This window comes from Sturnira hondurensis, unplaced genomic scaffold (genome assembly GCF_014824575.4).
Source record: "Sturnira hondurensis isolate 20B ecotype Veracruz unplaced genomic scaffold, ASM1482457v3 Scaffold0004152, whole genome shotgun sequence".
Taxonomy (NCBI): domain Eukaryota; kingdom Metazoa; phylum Chordata; class Mammalia; order Chiroptera; family Phyllostomidae; genus Sturnira; species Sturnira hondurensis.
Genome location: NW_028076783.1, coordinates 3,215,680 through 3,236,291, shown reverse-complemented (window position 1 = coordinate 3,236,291; position 20,612 = coordinate 3,215,680). Strand labels below are relative to the sequence as shown.

Genomic DNA, 20,612 nt, shown 5'->3' with positions numbered 1-20,612 from the left:
CTAGGTTTGGGCCCCGTTGCTTTCTCACTGAAAATCTGCCGAGCCTGCTTAGCGTCCGCCAAGTCTCCGAGCTCCTCGGAGGCTGGGCGGCTCCTGCAGTCGCCGGGTGCTTCGTCCACGGGAACCCGCGTCCTTCTTGTAACTCGAGCAGAGCCCGGTGGGCCCGTTGCTATGGTAACGTTGCTCGCCCGGCTCCTATAGGCCGGGAGGAGGGAGGCGGGCCTCGGCGGACGTCACCCACACTCGGTTTGGGGGTGCTGTCCCCACCTGTAAATAACTGTTTGCCTGGAAGAAAGCCGTGAGGTAGATGCTTTGTAAGTGAAGGGTTTAGGGGGGCACATTAGTACAGAGTGAAGCATCAGCATCACGTCCCACCAACCTCCCCGCAAGTCCTCTCGTACCAAAGATTTTAAGGTCCTTCAAAGCAGGGGGAAGAAGGAGGAGTAATTTAGAATTTGGTCTGACCGGCCACTTCCCGTAGCCCACCCAGGCCACGCCCACTCAGGAGGGGCTAATTCTAGACCACGCCCCTTCCCGGCGCCCGGGAGAGAACCAAAATGGAGGAATAGGGGTCAAGATTAAATTGAGTCAGCGCGACTAATCTCGCGAAGGCCTAGGGCGGGCCGTGTTCCGCATGCGTTCTTTGAGGCCACCCCGCCATTTGCCCGGCGCCCTCATAGTTTTGCGCCTGCGCGGTAGCTCCCGCGAGCTCACCGGTTGGGCGAACACGCATGGAATCGCTGGGGCGCGCAGAAGGGGAGGAGTAGGCTTGATCAGGCGCGCGCGCGTCGGGAGTGACGTGAAGGAGCAGGCGAGTTGGGAGGATCGGCTGGGTAGAGTGGTGCAGCCGTGTTGTTTGGTGAGCGGTGCGTAAGGCCGCTCTGGGTACGAGGGCGCCCATCTCAGTGGCCCGCTCGATCCTAGGAGCAGATCCGGGGCAGAGGGAAGAGAGTGCAGGGTCAGGGGCCGTAGCTCCCGCTCCGCGGAGTCCGCCCGCTAGCCCGCCCGCTCTCGCGGGCCCCGCCTGTCAGGGTAAGCGGGCTCGCGCTAACCGGAGGGGACGTGAGACGAGAGAGTGTGGGAGGCCTTCTGGGCCTGTGGGAGGAAGAAGGGGAGTGGGGCGTGTTGAGAGTCAGGGTGTGTGAGACGAGAAAGGCCCATGGAGTAGTGGTAATAACAGCAACCACTATCACAGGGTAATAGTATCCTAGTGATGTGTGCCAAGACTTTACGTAATACTTAAATATGCCTAATTCCACTTAACTTCTACTGCAGTCTTCCGGGGTGTATTGCTGTTATTAAACCCATTTTATACGGTAGGAAAACTGAGGCATGAGAGAGGTTAAGTAATTTATACAAAGTCCCACAGCTAGTCTCAGGTTTTGCTTCGAACTTAGTCTTTCTGGCCCCAAGGCCTGTAATTTTTATTGTTTTCAGAAAAGGTGGCGGGGGGCGGTTGGGGAGGGATGAGTGAGAAGGGAGTGGGTAATCCAGAACGCGAAGAGAATGGTGACGTGAGTTTGGAACCCCGCAGTCTTCCCCCTTCTTAGTTCTTGTGGCCCCGCAACTTTCCCCTGCTGTTCGGTGGCTTTATGAACTTGAGCTGTTGCTCTGGAGGAGCCAACACAGGCCTGGGCCTGAGTGGCAGATTTACTGCGGTTCAGTCTAGGGTAGTGTCTTCCGACACTGTGTTTTGGGGTACCGGGAAGACAGCGGCGGCGACTACGGTCCGTGGTCGTTTGTAGAGCGGACCCTCCACCAATTTGCTGCCATTTCTTCTGATGTGCTTCTACTTCCTTTCCCGTCTTGTGCATGCGCTGCAAAGCCTTTGTTCAGCTCTCTACAAGGGGGATGTGATGTTTTCTGTTTTCTTGCACACTTAGGTTTAAAACAAAACCCGAAAAACCATTCTTTCCCCAAGCTTGCTCAGGATTGCTTGCGAAGAAAGGTTTCACGTGGCTGTATCATTAAGTGCCCTTTTAGAGATTTCTTGGGTGAGCAAAGAGCTTTGTTTTGGAGTTGTTTTACAGTAGTAATCAGGAACGATCCAAACAGATTGTACTGGAGATCAGCACAAGGCAGGGAGCTCAGTAATTCCTAGGGGGGTGTGTGTGTGTGAGAGAGAGAGAGGGACCATTCCTTCTGGCATAGTCTAGTGCTGGGAAACAACAGGTATCAATTAGTACTTGTCTTTTGCTTTCATTTGGGGCGAAGTAGCTCATGTGGAGTCGTTTTAAAGTCAGCCTGTGAGGCAAACATTGCATGTGATCAAATTCATCCTTAAAAATTCTTTAGGCGATGACAGATCTGTTTCTCAGTGGATCCAGCAGGCTCAGTTTTTCGTGCAGTTTTGAAACTCATTACTGTTTCTTTGTTTGTAACCCAGATAAAGCACTTAGGTTACCTTTAGGGACTGTGTTGCACAAATACACATACTGGAAGGGTGTAGTCATTCTGCGCTGTGAGGTACTCTGAGATGCAGGCACTGAGGCTTGAAAGGAGGAAGACTAACCAAGGAGAACAGTGTGTTTGTGACTCCCATCTCAGGCTTATTCTGGAGCATGTGCTCACTGAATGGCAAGTTGGCAGGCAGAATTGCTGGCATTATTATTGTTATTTCGCTTTTTGGCTAGCATATTCAGTAATTTATGCTAAGGTAAATGTGTATCCTATGACTCCTCTTCAGTTTTTGAGGGGCACCACATTAGGGACTTGCAAGCTATTACCTATTTCCTAACAGTTTTCCTAGATAAGTGTTTGGTGCAAGAATGTCATACATATTTTTGCCAATAGTTTACTTTTGTGTTCCCCATTTGTCAGATATGTATAACCATAGTTAGCTTTTTTTAAAAAAATTATCTTGGAAATGGAAGTCATGATGCTACCTTTTTAAATTAACGTCTCTGCATTTCAGGGTTTTTTTTTTTTTTTTTTGCCTGTAAAACGTNTCAGGTTTTTTTTTTTTTTTTTTGCCTGTAAAACGTAAAGGAAGACAGCATTGTACAAAGTTGTGAGTTTTCTCCACTGTTATTTTGAAGCAAAACCCCTCGTTGCATACCAGTCACATAATTTGCAACTCATTACTCTAAATGATAAAGACTTTAAAAAACCACAATATACAATAACACCCAAAACAGGGGAGTGAGGGAAATCCTCACAAAGACCCAAAACAAAAAAAGTAAAACCAGCAGTTACTGTTCAGACTTCTAATGGGCTCAAAAATGTAATAGCTTTTTTGCTCCTGTTAACCGTTTGTTAAAGCAGGACCCAAGTAAAGTCTGTACATTTTGATTGCTTTATACGTCTCCAAAGAGTCTTTTAATTTGATTTCACACAATTTGTTGAAGAAGCTGGGTGGTTCTGTTGGTTTTGGGGTTTGCCAATTGCATCACTGTGCTATCATTTAACATGTTCCTAGGTCCTCTACATTTCCTATAAATTGACAGTTAAATTTGGAGGTTTGGCCAGATTCAAATCACATTTTTGTGGGGGTGCAAAACTTGGCTGACGGTGGAGTGCTTGTGTTACAGTGGCCCCATGGGTGGTGAGGGAGCTGAGAATGCCTAGGGCCAGTGCTGTCCTTACATTGAGTGAAACGCATTACTCGTGTTTGAGGCCATGCTGGTGTAAAACCTCCCGCACTGCTGGTTGTGTAGAGTGTAACATACACATTTATGTATAGTGCATAGTACTTGATAATGACAATAATTGATTATGCTACTTGTTTATGTACTTATGTAAGTACATAAAAGTATATATGCTATACTTTTTATTGTTATTTAGAGGGAATTCTTTCAACTTATAAGAAAAATCTTGCTATAACATAGTATGCCATGTATACCTGCAGCAGCCTTGTGCAGCAGCCTCCTGCACGCGATGTTTACAGACTGTCTTGATTGTATCCGTTTTTCTTGCACTTCTTGTGGTGTTTTGTACTTTAACACATACACAGGTTTATAGCCTGGGAACAGTAGACTCTACTATGTAGCCAGGTGTGAAGTGGGCTCTGCCATTTAAGTTTGTTTAAGTGTGTTCTGTGATATTTGCACAACTACGAAATTGCCTAATGATGCATTTGTATTTCTCAGAATGTATTCTCTTAAGTGGCACATACTACCTGGTCATCTCCTTTTTGTTATGAATGAGTTTTGCAGTTATTGTCATTGAGTTTGGGAACATTTCTATCACCTCAATAAGCTGACTCTTGCCCATTTTTTGTTAATCCCCATTCCTATCCCATCCCACTGTTGTAGTCTGCTTTTTGTCTTTATAGATTTGCCTTTTCTGGTTATTCCATATAAATGCCATTGTGATTATTCATTAGGAATCACAAAATGGTGATATTCTATTATTGCATATTCATTTTCATTTATTAGCTGTGCAAGTTCTGAAGAAAAAGCCTCAGCTATTTGATTACTTAAAGGTAGTTTATATAGGAAAGACAAGATATGATTAAAAAAATACTAAGTTGATTTTCTGGCATTCTCCAGTGGTGACCAATTAAGTTTATTTTCTTAGTTCACTATGAACTCATGGATTTAAAACTATCTGAGAAGTGAAAAAATTTTTTTAATCTTCACCCAAGGACACTTTTTTATTGCTTTTATTAAAGAGAGCAAGGGTGGGGGGAGAGGTATTAATCTGTTGTCTTCCATAAGCACTTGGACTGGGAATCGAACCTAAAATCTAGCTGTGTGCTGTGACCAGGAATCAAACCTGCAACCTTTCGGTTATGGGTCAACGCTCCAACTGACTGAAGCATACTGGCCAAGGCCTATCTGAGTTTTTTTTTTTTTTTTTTTTTAAGATTTTTAAAATTTATTTTAAACAGTGGGGAAGGAAGGGAAGGAAAGAGAGGGAGAGAAACATTAATGTGTTGTTGCCTGTCGTGTGCCTTTCACTGAGGACCTGGCCTGCAACCCAGGCGTGTGCCCTAATTGGGAATTGAACCAGTGACCCTCTGGTTCGCAGGCAGGCACTCAGTCCACTGAGCCACACCAGCCAGGGATGAGAAGTTTTAATACACTGTAGTGATTATCCATTATGGTCGTTCATGCTGTCTTTGACCAGACTGTAAGATTGTCTTAGCTGGGGAATCTGGTTCTGAGGGTTTAGTGTAAACACCTAATTGTTCCCCTTTTAAGCTGTTCTTTGCTGCTTGGAGGCCAAAGGCATTTTTTGCTTGGGTCCCTTTTGTTGCTTTTACTTTTATAGAAACATCTCCAGGAGTAATACTCACTTCCCCTAAAGTAATTTATGGTTGTGTTTTAAATGACCCCCCCCCCCCAAAAGAAGTACATTGTTTCAGTTAGGGAAATAAGGAAGCTAAGTGCTACCAATTTAACATTAATGGGCACAGGAATGGGTTAAGGCCCTTTTGCTCGTTTAGATTTAGAACATAAAAATTCTGAGTCCCAACATTTTCTTACTTATGGTCAGGTAGTTAAGTCCATACTCAGTCTGAAGTTCTGCCCTTTTTCTGATGTTCTTTATTCATCTGCAAGCTTTTCATCCATGCCAGTTGTGTACAGATTGAGCAAATGGACTCTGCCTTAATTTAAGGAATGCCCACGTATATTTGTTAGGAAGATACCACAGTCTACTTAAATTTCAGAGTAATCATAGAAAGTCAGAGTGATTTCAGAGAAACATATGTCGAAGTGTAGAGTGCCTTAAATAAATGGAATCTTCAGAGGTTGCTTACACACTGACAGATTGGTTTCTTAGAAGTTTTTCAGCAAAGCTGCTCTCTGAAGCGTGCTCACGCCTTTCCCCCATGCCCTCCCCCAACGTGTTTTCCTGCCTCTTTCTCATAAGTTCCAAAGGCCCTTCTTTTGCCTCAGTAACTAGTTTCCTGAACCCACTTCTTCCACAGCCCACTTCTACTCCTGTGACTTTCTAAATAAAAACTTTTCCTTGTATTTGAGTCTTGGCTCTGAATTCTTTCTTAGCCAGAACTCAAGTGCATAGTTTGCTGGACCAAGGTCTGGTCTGACTCCGCCTATCTAACACACTGGTGACTTTTTGCCCTCAACGGTAGTATCTTTGGCACTTGTAACATAAAATGGTAGTCATTGCCCACATTTGTCTGTTTAGCTGCTGAATGATCTCTGAACAAAGAGGTCAATAGGGATGGCATCAAAGCATCAACAGAGAGATCTTATCAGAGCTTAATTAGGGCTTCCAATTAGGGAACCAATCTAAGGGTCTTTTTAGCACTCAACTACACTCCCTTTGATTTAGAAGAACTGAACTGCACCCACATGTCATCTGCTAACAAAAATAATTTTTTTTGCCTTAATACTGACCTCCTGGTGGGCTTAAGTCAACAAAGACAAGCAACATGAGAATCATGAGTCTCAGAACTACACCAAAGAGAGCCACTGGGAGCTCAGGCTTACTTTCTGCATGTCTCCACGTTACCATCACAGTCATTTTTTAACACCAGGACAGTTTGAACAATGCATGGCTTGTTTGTTGCTCTTTGATAAATAGAAATTATTAAATAAGTCCACGGCCACTTTTTAAAAAATACTTTATTTATTTATTTATATTTAGAGATGGGAAGGGAAGGAGAAAGAGAGGAAGGGAAACATCAGTGTGTGGTTGCCTGTCACGTGCCTCCTACTGGCCACCTGGCCTGCAACCCAGGCATGTGCCCTGCCAGGGAATTGAACTGGTGACCCTTTGGTTCTCAGGCCAATGTTCAATGCACTGAGCCACACCAGCCAGGGCTCATGACCACTTTTAAGAGTAAAACAAACAGCAAGTCACAGGAGGAAATTTTCTATCTAATAATGGGAGTAACTCAGTATTTATGAAGTTTTATAAAATACCGTATTGACTTGTCTATTTCATCTGTATCATAAATGCAGCTCCCTGCCTGTCTCTGTTTTGAAGAAGAAATAGTCTTTTCCTCCTCTTCAGATTATTTCATGGTCAGACTGCTTTAAAAACTGCAAACGGTCCTACTAGTTAGTAAGAAAAAGCACACAATGCTGAAATAGTATTTGCTGTTCTCTACAAACTTAGAGACTCTACCAATGATTTAACAGAATTTTCAAAGCAAAATAACATCCACAAGGACATAATTCTGACTAGAAAACTTAAAAAGAGGAGCAAAACTTAAATTAGTCTCAACAGTAAAAAGATAAAAAGTTTCTGAGAGAAATGATCACACTTGGAAATGCCAATTTTGTTTTTTTGATTGTTACTGAAAAGTGGAAAGCAAAGATTTTCCTTGCTCTGCCTTTTGGAAGGACATTTTAAATGTTCATTTTACTGTTTCTAGGAATCTCCCTGGGCGTGTACACTGGTACCCATGCTTACATTGTGTTTAGGGTGCATGTGGTGGGGTTGCCTTTTAAGTAAATGCCCTTATGGTGACTTCCTTTTAGTGTTTTCATGACTGAGCATCTCATGTTGAGTTTGCTAAAGTAACAGCATTACTTTGAGGCTGAACCAGGTTGAATTTTTATCTTGCAGAATACTATCTCCTCCTGCTTCCTCCCAGAATATATATACCATCAGTTATTCTGTTTAAAAAAATTTTTTTTCAAAGACTTTGTTTATTTTTAGAGAGGGGGAGGGAGAAACGTCAGTGTTTGGCTGCCTCTGGTGGGGGGGGTGCCCCCTGCTGGGGACCTGGCTGCAACCCAGGCATGTGCTTGGTATGACTCCCAACCCAGTCAGGGCAGTCATTCTGCTTTTTATACCTGCTATCTTCTTTCTGTATCTTGATTGTTGAATTGCTGCTTGGTTTCTTTACAATATTGTATGCTTAAAAGTAGACAGAAATAACTCAAATTCACATATTTCTTGTGGCTGTTAGGGTTGAAATTAGTGTTTTACCACCTAAATCCCTATTTGCACTAATCTAAGGAGACACTATATTAAGTTCGTCAATTGTCTCTACTTATATTTGACTTTTGAATTGTAGGGAAAAAGAATTTCTCTTATTTGGGGAATGGAGAGGGGCGTCCCATACACATATCCATGTTATAGGTGTAAAGACTTACGTGTAAGAGTTTGGGTCCACATTCTTTCAGGCTATCAGAGACCCTAGGTAAATTTAAACTGGCTACAGTGATTCCTTTAGAAATGTTTCCATGATTTGGTCTCTGAGCAAAGTTCTGTGAAGCTGTGAAAGTTACAGATAAGGGCATATTTGTGGTCACAGGGGACTCTTAGTCTTTAGGTATTCTAGAGAGGGCAGAAAACTGGCTTGGGGGAGGGTGAGTTTACTTCTCTGCTAATGGGAAGCTCGGGCAAAAGTTTCTTCAGGTTGCTTAATAATTTTAGTTTCTTTAAGTTAAAGAGCTGTGAGTGTGTGTGGAGAATAAATACTGTAATAGTCTTAATATTTTAGTTTAAATTGGTGACATGATAAAATATTGTTTGTGCCTTTGTTTTGTTGCTATAACAATGTGTAAATTTACGGGATTACAGAATGTGTTTTTGAATCTAGATCAGATCAACCATTGGCTTGCCCTCTGTCATAGTCAGCTGAAGGTGCCTTCCGAAGCTTCTTCAGGATGCCCGCAGCACTTGTGGAGAATAGCCAGGTTATCTGTGAAGTCTGGGCCAGCAACCTAGAAGAAGAGATGAGGAAGATCCGAGAAATTGTGCTCAGTTACAGTTATATTGCGATGGTAAAGAGCTTTACTCTGTTTGACCCACCTTCTGGTATGGACTTAGGGAATATTTAATGTGAGATTTTGAAATAAATGATTAAAGTGATGGTAAATTAAACATGATGGAAGGTTATATTGCTTTCATGAAGCGTGACAGTAGCCAGTATATCTGAGAAGGACGTAACCTCTAGATATTTTTGTAACATTACTGTGTGTTTGAAAGTCTTCAAGGCAGAAGTATGTCAGCAGTGGAGCGCATCTATCCCTTAGATATGGTAAATTTGTATAGTTTTTAAAATAATTTTTAAAAATTATTTGTTAGCATTTAAAAATCAAGAGACCTTACTTAAATTCCAGATTTTTGCCATTTCTGGAAAAATTGGGAAGATCTGGCACATTCCTGCCTGACACTCTGTGGCTGGGTACTACAGTGATGTTGAGGGCCTGCCTCTTTTAGAGGAGATTCGTGCTCTCGTTGGCTCCAGCACCCATGACGTGGAACCGTTTTTGTGCCCAGTTTGCTTTATTCCTTTACATGAGCTGCTTGGAGTTTGTGACTTCTGCCGTAGAGATTATAGAATTAAATTTTTAGGTTGGTATTTAGTATTCTCTATGATCTTGTTCTTTCAAGCTAAATATGGCTGTTGTTTTTTTATGAATGGCATTTTCATTTCCCTATTTTTTGTATTTTTATTCATATATTGTTCTCAACCTAGAATATGAACATTTTTTTCTTTTATTGATTTTAGAGAGGGGAGTGGAAGGAGAAAGAGAGGGAGAGAATCATCAGTGTGAGAGAGCTACATTGATCAGTTGCCTCTTGCACATGCCCCAGCTGGGGACCATACCCACAACCCAGACAGGTGCCCTGACTGGGAATCAAACCAGCGACCTTTGGGTTTGTAGGATGACACCCAACCAACTGAACCACACCAGCCAGGGCTAGAGTATTTTTAATTGCCTATATGTCTACCTGTTGTTATAAATGTATCATAAATACATTCTATTCCTGTCCTGCGCAGGAATCTGCAAGTTGTTGTACAGAGGTTCATGATTTTAGTGCTTCTGTAGGTGTCAACAGGATCAGTATTTTTTAAAAAGATTTTATTAATTTATTTTTAGAGAGAGGGGAAGAGAGGGAGAAAGGGAGAGAAACATTGATGGGTTGCCTCTCACATGCCCCCAGCTGGGGACCGGGCCCACAACCGAAGCATGTGCTTTGACTGGGAATCAAACCAGCAACCTTTCAGCTTGTAGGCCGATGCTCAATCCACTGAGCGACGTCAGCCAGGGCAAGATCAGTATTTGTATTTTAAGATATATTTTTTCTGCCCAGCCTTGGGACTTGTCACCTAACTTTTATAAATTGAGGTAAAAATTTTGTTTATGAATGTCCAATTCAGCATCCTGTATTTTGTGAAACCTGATGATGAGAGACTTTTCCTTTTCTAGGACACAGAGTTTCCAGGTGTTGTGGTACGACCAATTGGTGAATTTCGTAGTTCCATAGATTACCAGTATCAGCTTTTACGGTGCAACGTTGATCTTTTAAAAATTATCCAGCTGGGCCTTACATTCACAAATGAGAAGGGAGAATATCCTTCTGGAATCAACACTTGGCAGTTTAACTTCAAATTCAACCTTACGTAAGTGTCTGAGACACTTTTGAGTATTGTTCTTAGAACTACATTTGTGTAGACTGATTTCTAACTGAATTTAATTTTAAGTTTTGTTTCCACCGAACCCAGGTAAGGGTTCCGGAAAGCAGTCAAGCAGAGAATGGAATAGAGAATCTGAGAGAATAAAATTCCTCTTAAAGAACTGTTACAAGTTAATAATAAAAAGACAAATAATCCAATTAAAAATGGGTAAAAGATCTGAATAGACATATCTCCAAAGAAAGTATGCAAATGGCCAATAAGCCCATAAAAAGATGTCATTAGAGACAATCATATCATTAGAGAAATTCAAATCAAAACTGCATTGAGATACCACTTCATACCTGCTATGTGGCTCTAATAAAAAAGACAGTAACAAATGCTGACGATGTGGAGAAATTAGAATACTCATACGTTGTTACTGGGGATGTAAAATGGTACAGCGTCTTTGGGAAACAGTTTGGCTGTTCCTCAACAGGTTAAATGTGGAGTTACCATATGACCCGGCAGTTTCACTCATGTCCGAGAGAAATGAAAACATGTCCGTGTAAACACTTGTATGCAGATATTCACAGCAGCATTATTCATAAGGACCCAAAAGTTGAAGCAACCCCAAAATGTATGAACTGACAAGTGAATAAATTAAACAGCATATCCACAGAATTGAATGTTATGGAGCAAAAAAAGGAATGAAGTGCTGATATATGCTATACATGGATGAACTTCGAAAACATGCTAAGGAAAAGAAACCAGATGCAAAAGGCCCCATCTATGATTCTGTTTATTTGAACTGTCTGTAGTAGGCATATCTACAGAGGCAGAAAATAGGTTGGTGGTTTCTAGAGCAGGGGTTGGGAAGGTTAGGGGATAATGGGGAGGGATTGCTTAATGGCAACAGTGTTTCTTTTTGAGGTGATGAAATAATTTATAACTGGTGGTGGTGCTGGTTGCATATCTGTGCTTTACTAAAAAACTATTCAATTGTAAACTTTGAGTGAATTGTTTAGTATGTGAATTATATCTCAAAAAGGCTATTTAAATTCAAGTCAGTTTTCTAGTTAAGACATTAGTGTTTGAATTGAAGTTCTTTTTTTTTTTAAAGATTTCATTTATTTAGTGTTTAGAGAGGGGAAGAGAAGGAGAAAGGGAAACATCAATGTGTGGTTGCCTCGCGCGCCCCCTACTGGGGACCTGACGTGGCGCACAACCGAGGCATGTGGCCTGACTGGGAATTGCACCAGCGACCCTTTCTTTGGTTAGCAGGCTGGTGCTCAGTCCACTGAGCCACACCAGCCAGGGCCTGCTGTTTCTTCACTGGTTGACTTTGGGTCAGTTATTTTTCCTTTTGTAATTCAGATTTGTTATCTGTAAAGAGGGTTGTTAGTATCTTTCATAGTAAAAATAAGGTGTGGAGTGGGTGCTAATCAAAGGTAGTTGCAACTGAAGCCTGTCTGGTAGTGGGAAAATTTTGATGTAATTTTTTTAAAAGTTGTGGTAAAAAAATAAAATTGGTCTTCGCACTGATGTGAAACAGACCTTCAGAATTTTTTCATCTTGCAAATTTGAAACTTGATACCCATTAAATAACAAATCCCTTTTTCCTCTCCCCCAAGCTCTTGGTAACTACCATTCTACTTTCTGTTTGGGCGGAATCTTACAGCATCTGTTGTTTTATGACCAACTTACTTCAGTATAAAGTCATCAGGGTTCATCCGTGTCGTAGCACATGGCAGAATTTCATTCCTAAAATCGAATTGTGTGTATAGACCACATTTTGTTTGTGCATTCACTTGTTGATGAACTTTTGGGTTGTTTCTACCTCTTGACTATCGAAAATAGTGCTGCTATGTACATGGATGTGCACGTTCCTCTTCGAGACCCTGTCTGCAGTTCTTTTGGTTGTGTGCCCAGAAATGAGATTGCGAGATCATATGGTAATTCTGTTTTTAAGGTTTTGAGGATGATATACTTTTTAAGGGAAAAATTGGGGGGAGACTGTTATTTTGCTGATTGTCTGAGGTAATATTAGTGTATTTCTTTTTCTTTTTTTTAGATTTTATTTATTTATTTATCTTTAGAGGGGAAGGGGAGAGAGAAATATCAATGTATGGTTGCCTCTCTTGTGTTCCCCGCTGGGAACTGGCCAGCAACCCAGGCATGTGCCCTTACTGGGAATCGAACCGTGGTTGTTTGATCCCAGGCCCACGCTCAATCCACTGAGCTACACCAGCCAGGGTTAGTACTGGCCAGGGCCCAGTATTTCTTACTGGGCTCCAGTTCTTTAATACTGCTATGTTTAACTAGGCACCAGGGGCATTTGATAGCTCAGGGATAATTTTTTGATTATTGTCCATGTGTTTTAGAGATTTCTTTGAGTTTCAAAGAATAATTTTGGGACATAATCCGGATCTTCAACTGGGTTATTTCAGTCCATTGCCAGAGCCTGATATTTGTAATAAAGCCTGGTGATAATGTAATATGCAAAATAATGTCATGTTTTTATTGCAGAGTTTGTGTATGTGTTTAAATGTGTGTGTGTTTTTTTTTTTAAGATTTCATTTATTTATTTTTAGAGAAAGGAAGGAAAGGAGAAAGAGGGGGAGAGAAACACCAGTGTGTGGTTGCCTCTCACACGCCCCCTACTGGGACCTGGCCTGCAAACCAGGCATGCGCCCTGACTGGGATTCAATCTGGCGACCCTTTGGTTCACAGGCCAGCCCTGAATTCTACTGAGTTACACCAGCCAGGGCAAAATAATGTTTATTTGAGGTGGAATAGAAGACTGTTCTTAATTTACTGGAAAAAATTAAAATTGTGGTGGTTTTCTTTCTAGTCGTCTCACCCAGGTTTACATGAAAAATGAAAGGAAAACAGTGAAACCTAGTGGAAAAGGAGTTACTTCCCTACTTTTGTGTTATTCTAAATATTCCTTGTTTAAATTAAGTGATACATCTTTACAGTGAACTATTATGCCAGAGTTACAAATGCTCACTGCTTCTGTTATATTTTCTACCTGCTAAGAAGCGAATATCTTCTCTTTTAGAGAGGACATGTACTCCCAGGATTCCATCGATCTCCTTGCTAACTCAGGACTGCAGTTTCAGAAGCATGAAGAGGAAGGGATTGACACATTGCACTTTGCAGAGCTGCTTATGACATCGGGGGTAGTTCTCTGTGACAACGTCAAATGGCTGTCATTTCACAGGTCAGCCCCAGAGAGAGTGCGTCTTTTGATTTGGGAGCAGGAAATTGAATTCTTATATTATTTTTGAAGTCTTACTGGCTCTCTTCTGTTGGTCGCTAGCAGTTATGAAGTTGGAATGGTACCTGTTAACTCGTGTTTGTTTTTCAAAAAACACTCTGGAGCTCATACTGGTTTGTGTCCCACAGTATTGGGCTCCATCATGTGGCTGTCCGCGGGTGTTTTCCAAGAGGAAGGATGGAGGGTGGAACACTTGGTTGTCTTTTTCTTATCTTTTGAGTGGCTGGCCTGGAGTTTCCTGTGTACTTGAAAGCCAGACTCTCCTTAGAGAGTACTTTTCAGTACTTAAAAGTCTTTTCAGTTCTTTTAAAGTTTTGTTGAATAAAAACTCACATTTATAAACCCTGAGGTATTCTTATATATCTTCTGTATTAGTCTGTTGTTTTTTAATGGAAAGTTCAGATTGTAGTAGGACAAAATGCTTTGGAAAACTGAAAGGTAGTGTCATAATTGATGACAAAATAAAGTAGTTGAACACTGGGGCCTAATAACTGCTGCTTTTTTTCACCTTTGTGCCTCTTTCTTTCCTTGCAGTGGCTATGATTTCGGCTACATGGTAAAGTTACTTACGGATTCTCGCTTGCCAGAAGAGGAACATGAGTTTTTTCATATTCTGAACCTTTTCTTCCCATCTATTTATGACGTGAAGTACCTGATGAAGAGCTGCAAAAATCTTAAGGTGCAGTATTTTCTTAATGCTAGTAACAATAACAACAAAGAGCCCAAAAAAAAGCAAACTTGTCATTTTGCTTTGTTATCTGTTCAGCATATATTCTTGTGTGCCTGCTAGGTGCCAGCATTGTGCTAGACAGGTCGTGTATAGAGCTGATTGGCACAGGAATTTGCGTGGTTACCGGCTTTTACTTGGGCATGAAGGGAGCCCCTCTGCTTCTCTCATCTTAAGGCAAAGCCTCCTTCACCTAAGGTCCACGGAGCACATGAAACTTGGTAACTTGTGGACTATGTGCCTTTTGTCAGGAATGAGGTCTGTCACGTACTAGGCTCTCAGATCAGAGGAGTTCTCCACCCTAGACCAACTTTTCAACCAGTGTGCCTTAAGAAGTTTTAGAATGTGAAATACCTGATTATTTAGTCAGGGGCACTGACTTCTTTCCCCTTAGATTGTCAAAAAAAAAAAAAAATTTATGCCCTGGCTGGGTAGCTCATTTGAATAGAGCATCGTCCTGATACAGCAAGGTTGCAGATTCAGTCTCTGGTCAGGGCACATACAAGAAGCAACCCATGAATGTATAAATAAGTGGGACAACAAATCAATGTTTCTCTTTCCTCCCTCCCTCTCCCTCCCCCTCCCCCTTTCTCTAAAATCAGTAAATTAAAAAAAAAATACATTAGCCAACACAACAGTAGCCATGCAGTGTGAATTCCATATCTTGAACCACAAATACATGTCGTATAGTAAAGTTGGTCACATTGCATAGTTAGGCTTTGTTTGATTGGTTTATTCTTAGTACCAGCTATCCTTATATAGAAAGATAGCACCCGATTTTTTTTTTTTAAAGTCACTTTGGAGCAGTAAGGCAGGTAATTTTATTATTAATACTTTTTGGTGTGTCACAGAATTTTAGTAATTATTTATGTGTGCCATGAGATGAAAAAGGTTGAATGTTGCTCCCCTAAACAGTGTAAGAACTCACTACCGTAATAAATTATTGACATAAGAGGTTTGCTGTCTTGAATTAGATTGGCATTTACTGTTTCTTAAGCCTTTTTTTTACAACAGTTGGGACTTTATGGGGTAGAAGTCTGAAAAAATTAATAATAAAGAAAGGAGTGAAAAGTGGAATATAATACAATGTATTATTTGAAGGGCTGGGGAAAGGCCTGATGGGTAAATGGCCTGTTCCCACTTCTCATCCCCAAAAGAAACTCCAGAATGGACTTAGTTGATTCCAGTAGAGGAGTGTTGGGTCTGTAGTATTATCTTTGCTTTCCTTACGTCTGTCTCCAGGGAGGTCTGCAGGAAGTTGCTGATCAGTTGGATTTGCAGAGAATTGGAAGGCAGCATCAGGCAGGCTCAGACTCACTGCTGACGGGAATGGCGTTCTTCAGAATGAAAGAGGTAAGGTTTAGGAGCTGGACGACCTTTGCTGAGGTTTACAGTTTCTGTTGGAAGTTGGTGATCACCTTGGAAGCAGTTGTTTTTCTGTTTGTGTTTTGGTTTGTTAGGGTATTCAATATATTAAATGTAGTTTGGGAAGCAAGGAAGCATTCTGAAATGGAGACCACTCAGCATACCCAATTTAGAAGTTTAATTTGGTGTTCCTCACAGCTCTGATTGTTGCAGTTACTTGTTTTTCTTCTGATTTCTGTAATGTGAACACATTTGCCAGATCACCCACTTACCCGCGGCTAAGATCATATTCAACAGCTTTTCTGCTAAGGTCAGGAACAAGACAAGGATGGTCACTCTTCACCAGTTTTATTCAACATGGTATTGGAAGTTCTAGCCAGAACATTTAGGCAAGAAAAAGAAACTAAAAGGCATTCAGATCAAAAAAGAGGAAGTAAACTGTCACTATTTCCAGATGGCATGTTATACATGGAAACCTTAAAGACTCTGACAAAAAAACATTAGAACTAATAAATTCAGTACAGTTGCAGGATACAAAATCAATATACAGAATTCTGTTGTTTCTTTATACTAAAAATGAACTTTGAGAAAGAGAAATGAAGAAAACCCATTTATAGTTGCATCAAAATAAATAAAATACCTTGGAATACATTTAACAAGAGACCCGCGCATTGAACACTATAAGCCATGGATGAAAGAAGTGAAGATGCCACAAACAGATGCCACAAACGAGTGGAGAAATGTTCCGCGCTCATGGATTAGAAGAATCGATATTGTTAAAATGTCCATACTGCCCAAAGCAACCCACAGATTCAGTGCAATCCCTATAAAATTTCAGTGGCGTTTTTCACAGAAATAGAGCAATCCTAAAATTTGTATGGAACCACAAAAGACTTCAAATAGAGCAATCTTGAGAAAGAACAAAGCTGGAGGCATCGTTCTTCCTGAGTTAGCCCCCTGAAATACAATACTTTGGGCAGCGTCTGGAGGCGCTTTTGGTTGTCACATCCTGTGGGGGATTTGGGGGGCGATATGCCACTGGCCAAGGATGCTGCTGAACACCCTGTAGTACTACACTGCATTGGACAAGCTACCTGCCACCCCATCAGACATCCTGCCCAGTAGTTCCAGGGCTGAGATAACACCCTGTTGTAAGTGCTTAAAGTCCACGATCTCACTCATGACAGACAGCCTGTTATATAGTACTCTGTTTTAGATAGGGAACAGTGGCTTAAGGAGAGTTGAAGTGATTTTTGTAGGGTCACATGGTGAGTCAGTCTGTAGATCCCAAGCTGTTAACCTCTTAAGTTGCACTGTGTGTTAAAAAGAGAAGGGACGTGCCCTGGCTGGTGGAGCAAATTCCTGGTCAAGGACGTGCCTGGGTTGCGGGCCAGGTCCCTGGTTGGGGGTGTGTGAGAGGCAACCAGTTAATGTGTTTCTCCCACATGGATGTTTCTCTCCATTTCCATCTCTCTAAAAACAAAATCTTTACGCTCCCCCTCCCCAGTGTGAAAGGACAGAATGAAACATTTATACTAAACAGCTGCAGCTGCAGCACGGGGATCCTGGCAGTGAAAGAACTCATGGAAAAATAGATGTCTGTTCAGAAAGGAGCGGGAAGAGGTTTGGCACCTTTCTTTGTGGAATAGTGTCTAATTGGCTACATTTTTCAGGACTCAGAGCTGGGAGGTGTTGATGTCATAGTATTGAGATTTGACATGATTCTTGGCGTGACTCTTGGCGTGATTCTTACCATGGGTTCTCTGTCCTGTTCTGCAGTTATTTTTTGAGGACAGTATCGATGATGCCAAGTACTGTGGGCGGCTCTATGGCCTGGGCACGGGAGTGGCCCAGAAGCAGAATGAGGATGCGGACTCTGCCCAGGAGAAGATGAGCATCCTGGCGATCATCAACAACATGCAGCAGTGACGGCCCCAGGCTCTGCGCAGGGCCGGCCCGGAGTGGTGCTTACTGAACTCTGACCTCCCTCCCCGAGAGAAACGCTTCTTTGGAGCAAACTGCCATCTGCATTGAGCAGAAAGACAATTTGGTTTTACCGAAGACAGGAGAAGTCTTTTAGATTCAGAAGAGGGGAGTTTGCTCTGCACTTGTAAACAAGTCTTACCTAGTCCTCATCCCCAGGCCTCTTCTCCAGTTGCCTCCTGCCACCAGCATCCATGGCTCATTTGACACCTTTTAAAATATCCAGGATGAGTGAGAACCAAACTAGTAAAATGTATATAACTCTAACCTGTTGTCATTCTTTTTCTTTTAAATTTGTTGCTAATCTCTGAGGATAAAGACTTCTTGCTGTGATTCTCAGCTGAGCTGAGGGTTTCCAGAAAAAGTGGAACAAAATGGTATTCTTACTAAGTGTGGGGGATAGGTATTGCATTTTTTTTGAGACTTCTTGAGGACATTTGCTTTCCTCATACTTTGTTAGTCTTTCTTTTTATGTACTATTATATGGAAATAAATTACACACTCAGTGCTGAAATTTGAAGACTAGATAATGAAAACTTTCCTTAAAATTCTACTGAATCTGTCTATTCTATTCATGAGTGGGTATTAAGTTAACCACTTAAGTGTCTTTATGTGCTGTTGTGCCACTGAGATTTGCTGTCACATGTGCATCATTTGAAATCATTTTATGTTTTCATATAATAAAATCATGGGTTTGATCCTGAAGGAAATCAGTTAAGATCCGATTTTTGGATTATAAATCTGTTGTGATTTCAGACGGCCATTTGTATTCTCCCACCTCGCCTCTCTGTTTTCCCTGCTTTTCCTGCCAGAAAACCTGATGAGAAGTTAGGGAGATGGATTCACGTGAGTCCTGGGGATCAGAATCTTTAAAAAGTCTTAGTGGTTCATACCAACAGGGCAGTAAGGAACTTGGTTTATAGTGTGCTCTTGGAGTAATATCACACAGCTGGGGTAGAAAGCTCAGGACTGTAATTTTTTCCCCCTAAACTAGTCATTTAAAAAGTACACTGTATTTTCTTTTGAATGACTACAGTATGGACAATTTTGAAAAACCAAAAAAAACCCATTTGCAATGGTGGTGGAAGTGAAAACTGGTAACTCACTGAAGTGGATGTCTTGCATTTTAAACGCTTATAGAAAACCCAATTTGAAATGATTCAAAAAATGTCAAGTATTATAAGCTGGTATTTAAGATGCTTGTAAATATATTTATGTTTTTAATTTTGTATAATAAAGATTTCTTTTTAACCATTGGCATGAAGGTTTGGTCTTTCATGGCTGTGAATTTCCCGCTTTAGAAATAGACGTTTGCTGTCAGTAACAAGCATTTTGTCTGTCCCCAAACTCTTGCCTCCATTTCCCAAAGGGAAGCTTTTAACGAGCAGCTGTGTAAATGGAATCATCACTTCACACTCGCTCATTGTTGGACCTTATTGGAAACCAGTTTTAACTATTTGGGACGGCCAGTCCATTATATACGGTGAATTAGCTTGCTAATTAGTGGAATTCTTGTATACAAATTGAACTTCTGATATCCTCAGAACTTCGTTTCTAGCCCTATTGTCACAAAAAAAGTGTGGGGTTGTAAGAAGTGAGGTACAGGAGATCTAGGATTCTGAGTGGCATGTTCATTTACAGGATGTGAGATTTGCCAGATTTGCAGTAAAAGCAGCGTAAATCAGTGGCTTTCAGCCAAGGTGTTTTGGTATGTGGGTGACTGAGTTCTGCACAGATGTCTTTCCAGATGGGAATTAAAATAGGAATCATCTTTGCCACAATGAAGGGCAGACTTGCTGACTTGCCAGGAGAAACTTTCAGATGAAGTGTTGAGTAATTCAGTGTCGAGTGGGGGTCCGGTCCTTTATTGCATGGGAGAGACAAGAGCTTGTTGAAGTGCCAAAGAAAGGGCACAAGTACATTGGAACTGGCAGGAAGTTCGCCTTGTGTAGGTATGAGTGTGTGCAGGGCTGTGTGAGTGGTTGTGTGCTGAGAAGGATGCTCCTGAAGATGAACGGGGAGAATGTTAACTGTGGGTGTCACTACTCCGCATACACCGCCCAGTGTTCTTGAAGTTCGGCTAACCCAGTAAAGTTGAATTCCAACCACAAGCCTCGTTGTCAGCTAGCGCTGGTGCGAATGAGCTCGGTTTAGAGACCTCGAAGTACAGGCTGTTAATGAGTATTCTTTCAATCTCATAATTTACTCCTTCAACGAGTTGCCACTAGACATTTTAAGTAGGTGCTAGGGATAAAACAGCACATAGAAAACATGCCTGTATCCTCACTGGAGTTGCAGTCCACCTGTGTTACCAGACGGTAGTTACCAAAAATACAGTTTGTGAGCTGTGAAATATAGGACACTAGTGTCCTTGAGTTTGAGGTTCAGGGACAGTTTTTTTGGAGAAAGGCCATTGAAGCTGAGACCAAAGAGATCAGTAAGAGTGGGTCAGGGGGTATAACCCAAGATGACGAGAACTTACTTGGTGGTTTTTAGCAATTAGGAGACCAGTGTGGCTATAATTTAGAGCAAGGATGAGAATATCTTGACGGGTATCCAAGAGGTGAAGGCTGGAATCCAGCAGGACCTTGTAAACCACATTCAAGGTGACCTTCCCCGCCTGCCCCAGGAGCAGTGGGAAGCTACTGTTTGTTTTTTTTCAAGATGGTACTGACAAGATTTGGTGTGCAATTTAGAAGAGTCATTGGTATATTAAAAAACGGAGAATTATTAGGCAAGTACAGATGTAGCGTATTGGGAGGTGAACGTAGTCATCTGAGTAAGATGATGGTGGTTTGTATTAGACGCCTTTAAAATTACTTTGGATGGACCTGGCCGGTGTGGCTCTGTGGATTGGACGCCGGCCTGTGAATGGAGGGGTCACTAGTTCAGTTCCCTGTCTGGGCACATGCCTGGCTTGTGGGCTGGGGCAGCTGGTCGATGCTTCTCTCCCTCTCTCCCTCCCTTCTCCCCTCTCTGAAAAC

At 41.7% G+C, this 20,612-nt stretch overlaps 1 protein-coding gene across 3 annotated transcripts; it reads left to right on the top strand.

Annotated features, from left to right (window-relative positions):
* Window positions 1-932: 932 nt before the first annotated feature.
* Window positions 933-18,693, top strand: CNOT8 (CCR4-NOT transcription complex subunit 8). 3 transcript variants are annotated; one of them, XM_037044832.1, is made up of 7 exons: window positions 933-1,032; window positions 8,468-8,651; window positions 10,086-10,279; window positions 13,335-13,496; window positions 14,088-14,232; window positions 15,523-15,633; window positions 17,425-18,693. In XM_037044832.1, the coding sequence occupies exons 2-7, from the start codon at window positions 8,535-8,537 to the stop codon at window positions 17,572-17,574; spliced, it is 879 nt and encodes a 292-aa protein (XP_036900727.1). In that variant the 5' UTR covers window positions 933-1,032; window positions 8,468-8,534; the 3' UTR covers window positions 17,575-18,693. The 3 variants fall into 3 exon arrangements, with proteins under 3 accessions (XP_036900727.1, XP_036900728.1, XP_036900729.1); XM_037044833.1 differs by having other exon boundaries at window positions 941-1,062; XM_037044834.1 differs by lacking the exons at window positions 933-1,032; window positions 10,086-10,279 and having other exon boundaries at window positions 8,568-8,651.
* The last annotated feature ends 1,919 nt before the right edge of the window (window positions 18,694-20,612 follow it).

Excerpts from the sequence above, each read along its gene's own strand:
- CNOT8 (XM_037044832.1), top strand. The coding sequence starts at position 8,535 with ATGCCCGCAGCACTTGTGGAGAATAGCCAGGTTATCTGTGAAGTCTGG. Across the intron at positions 8,652-10,085 it reads GTTACAGTTATATTGCGATG|GACACAGAGTTTCCAGGTGT; the intron begins GTAAAGAGCTTT and ends TTCCTTTTCTAG. Across the intron at positions 10,280-13,334 it reads AACTTCAAATTCAACCTTAC|AGAGGACATGTACTCCCAGG; the intron begins GTAAGTGTCTGA and ends CTTCTCTTTTAG.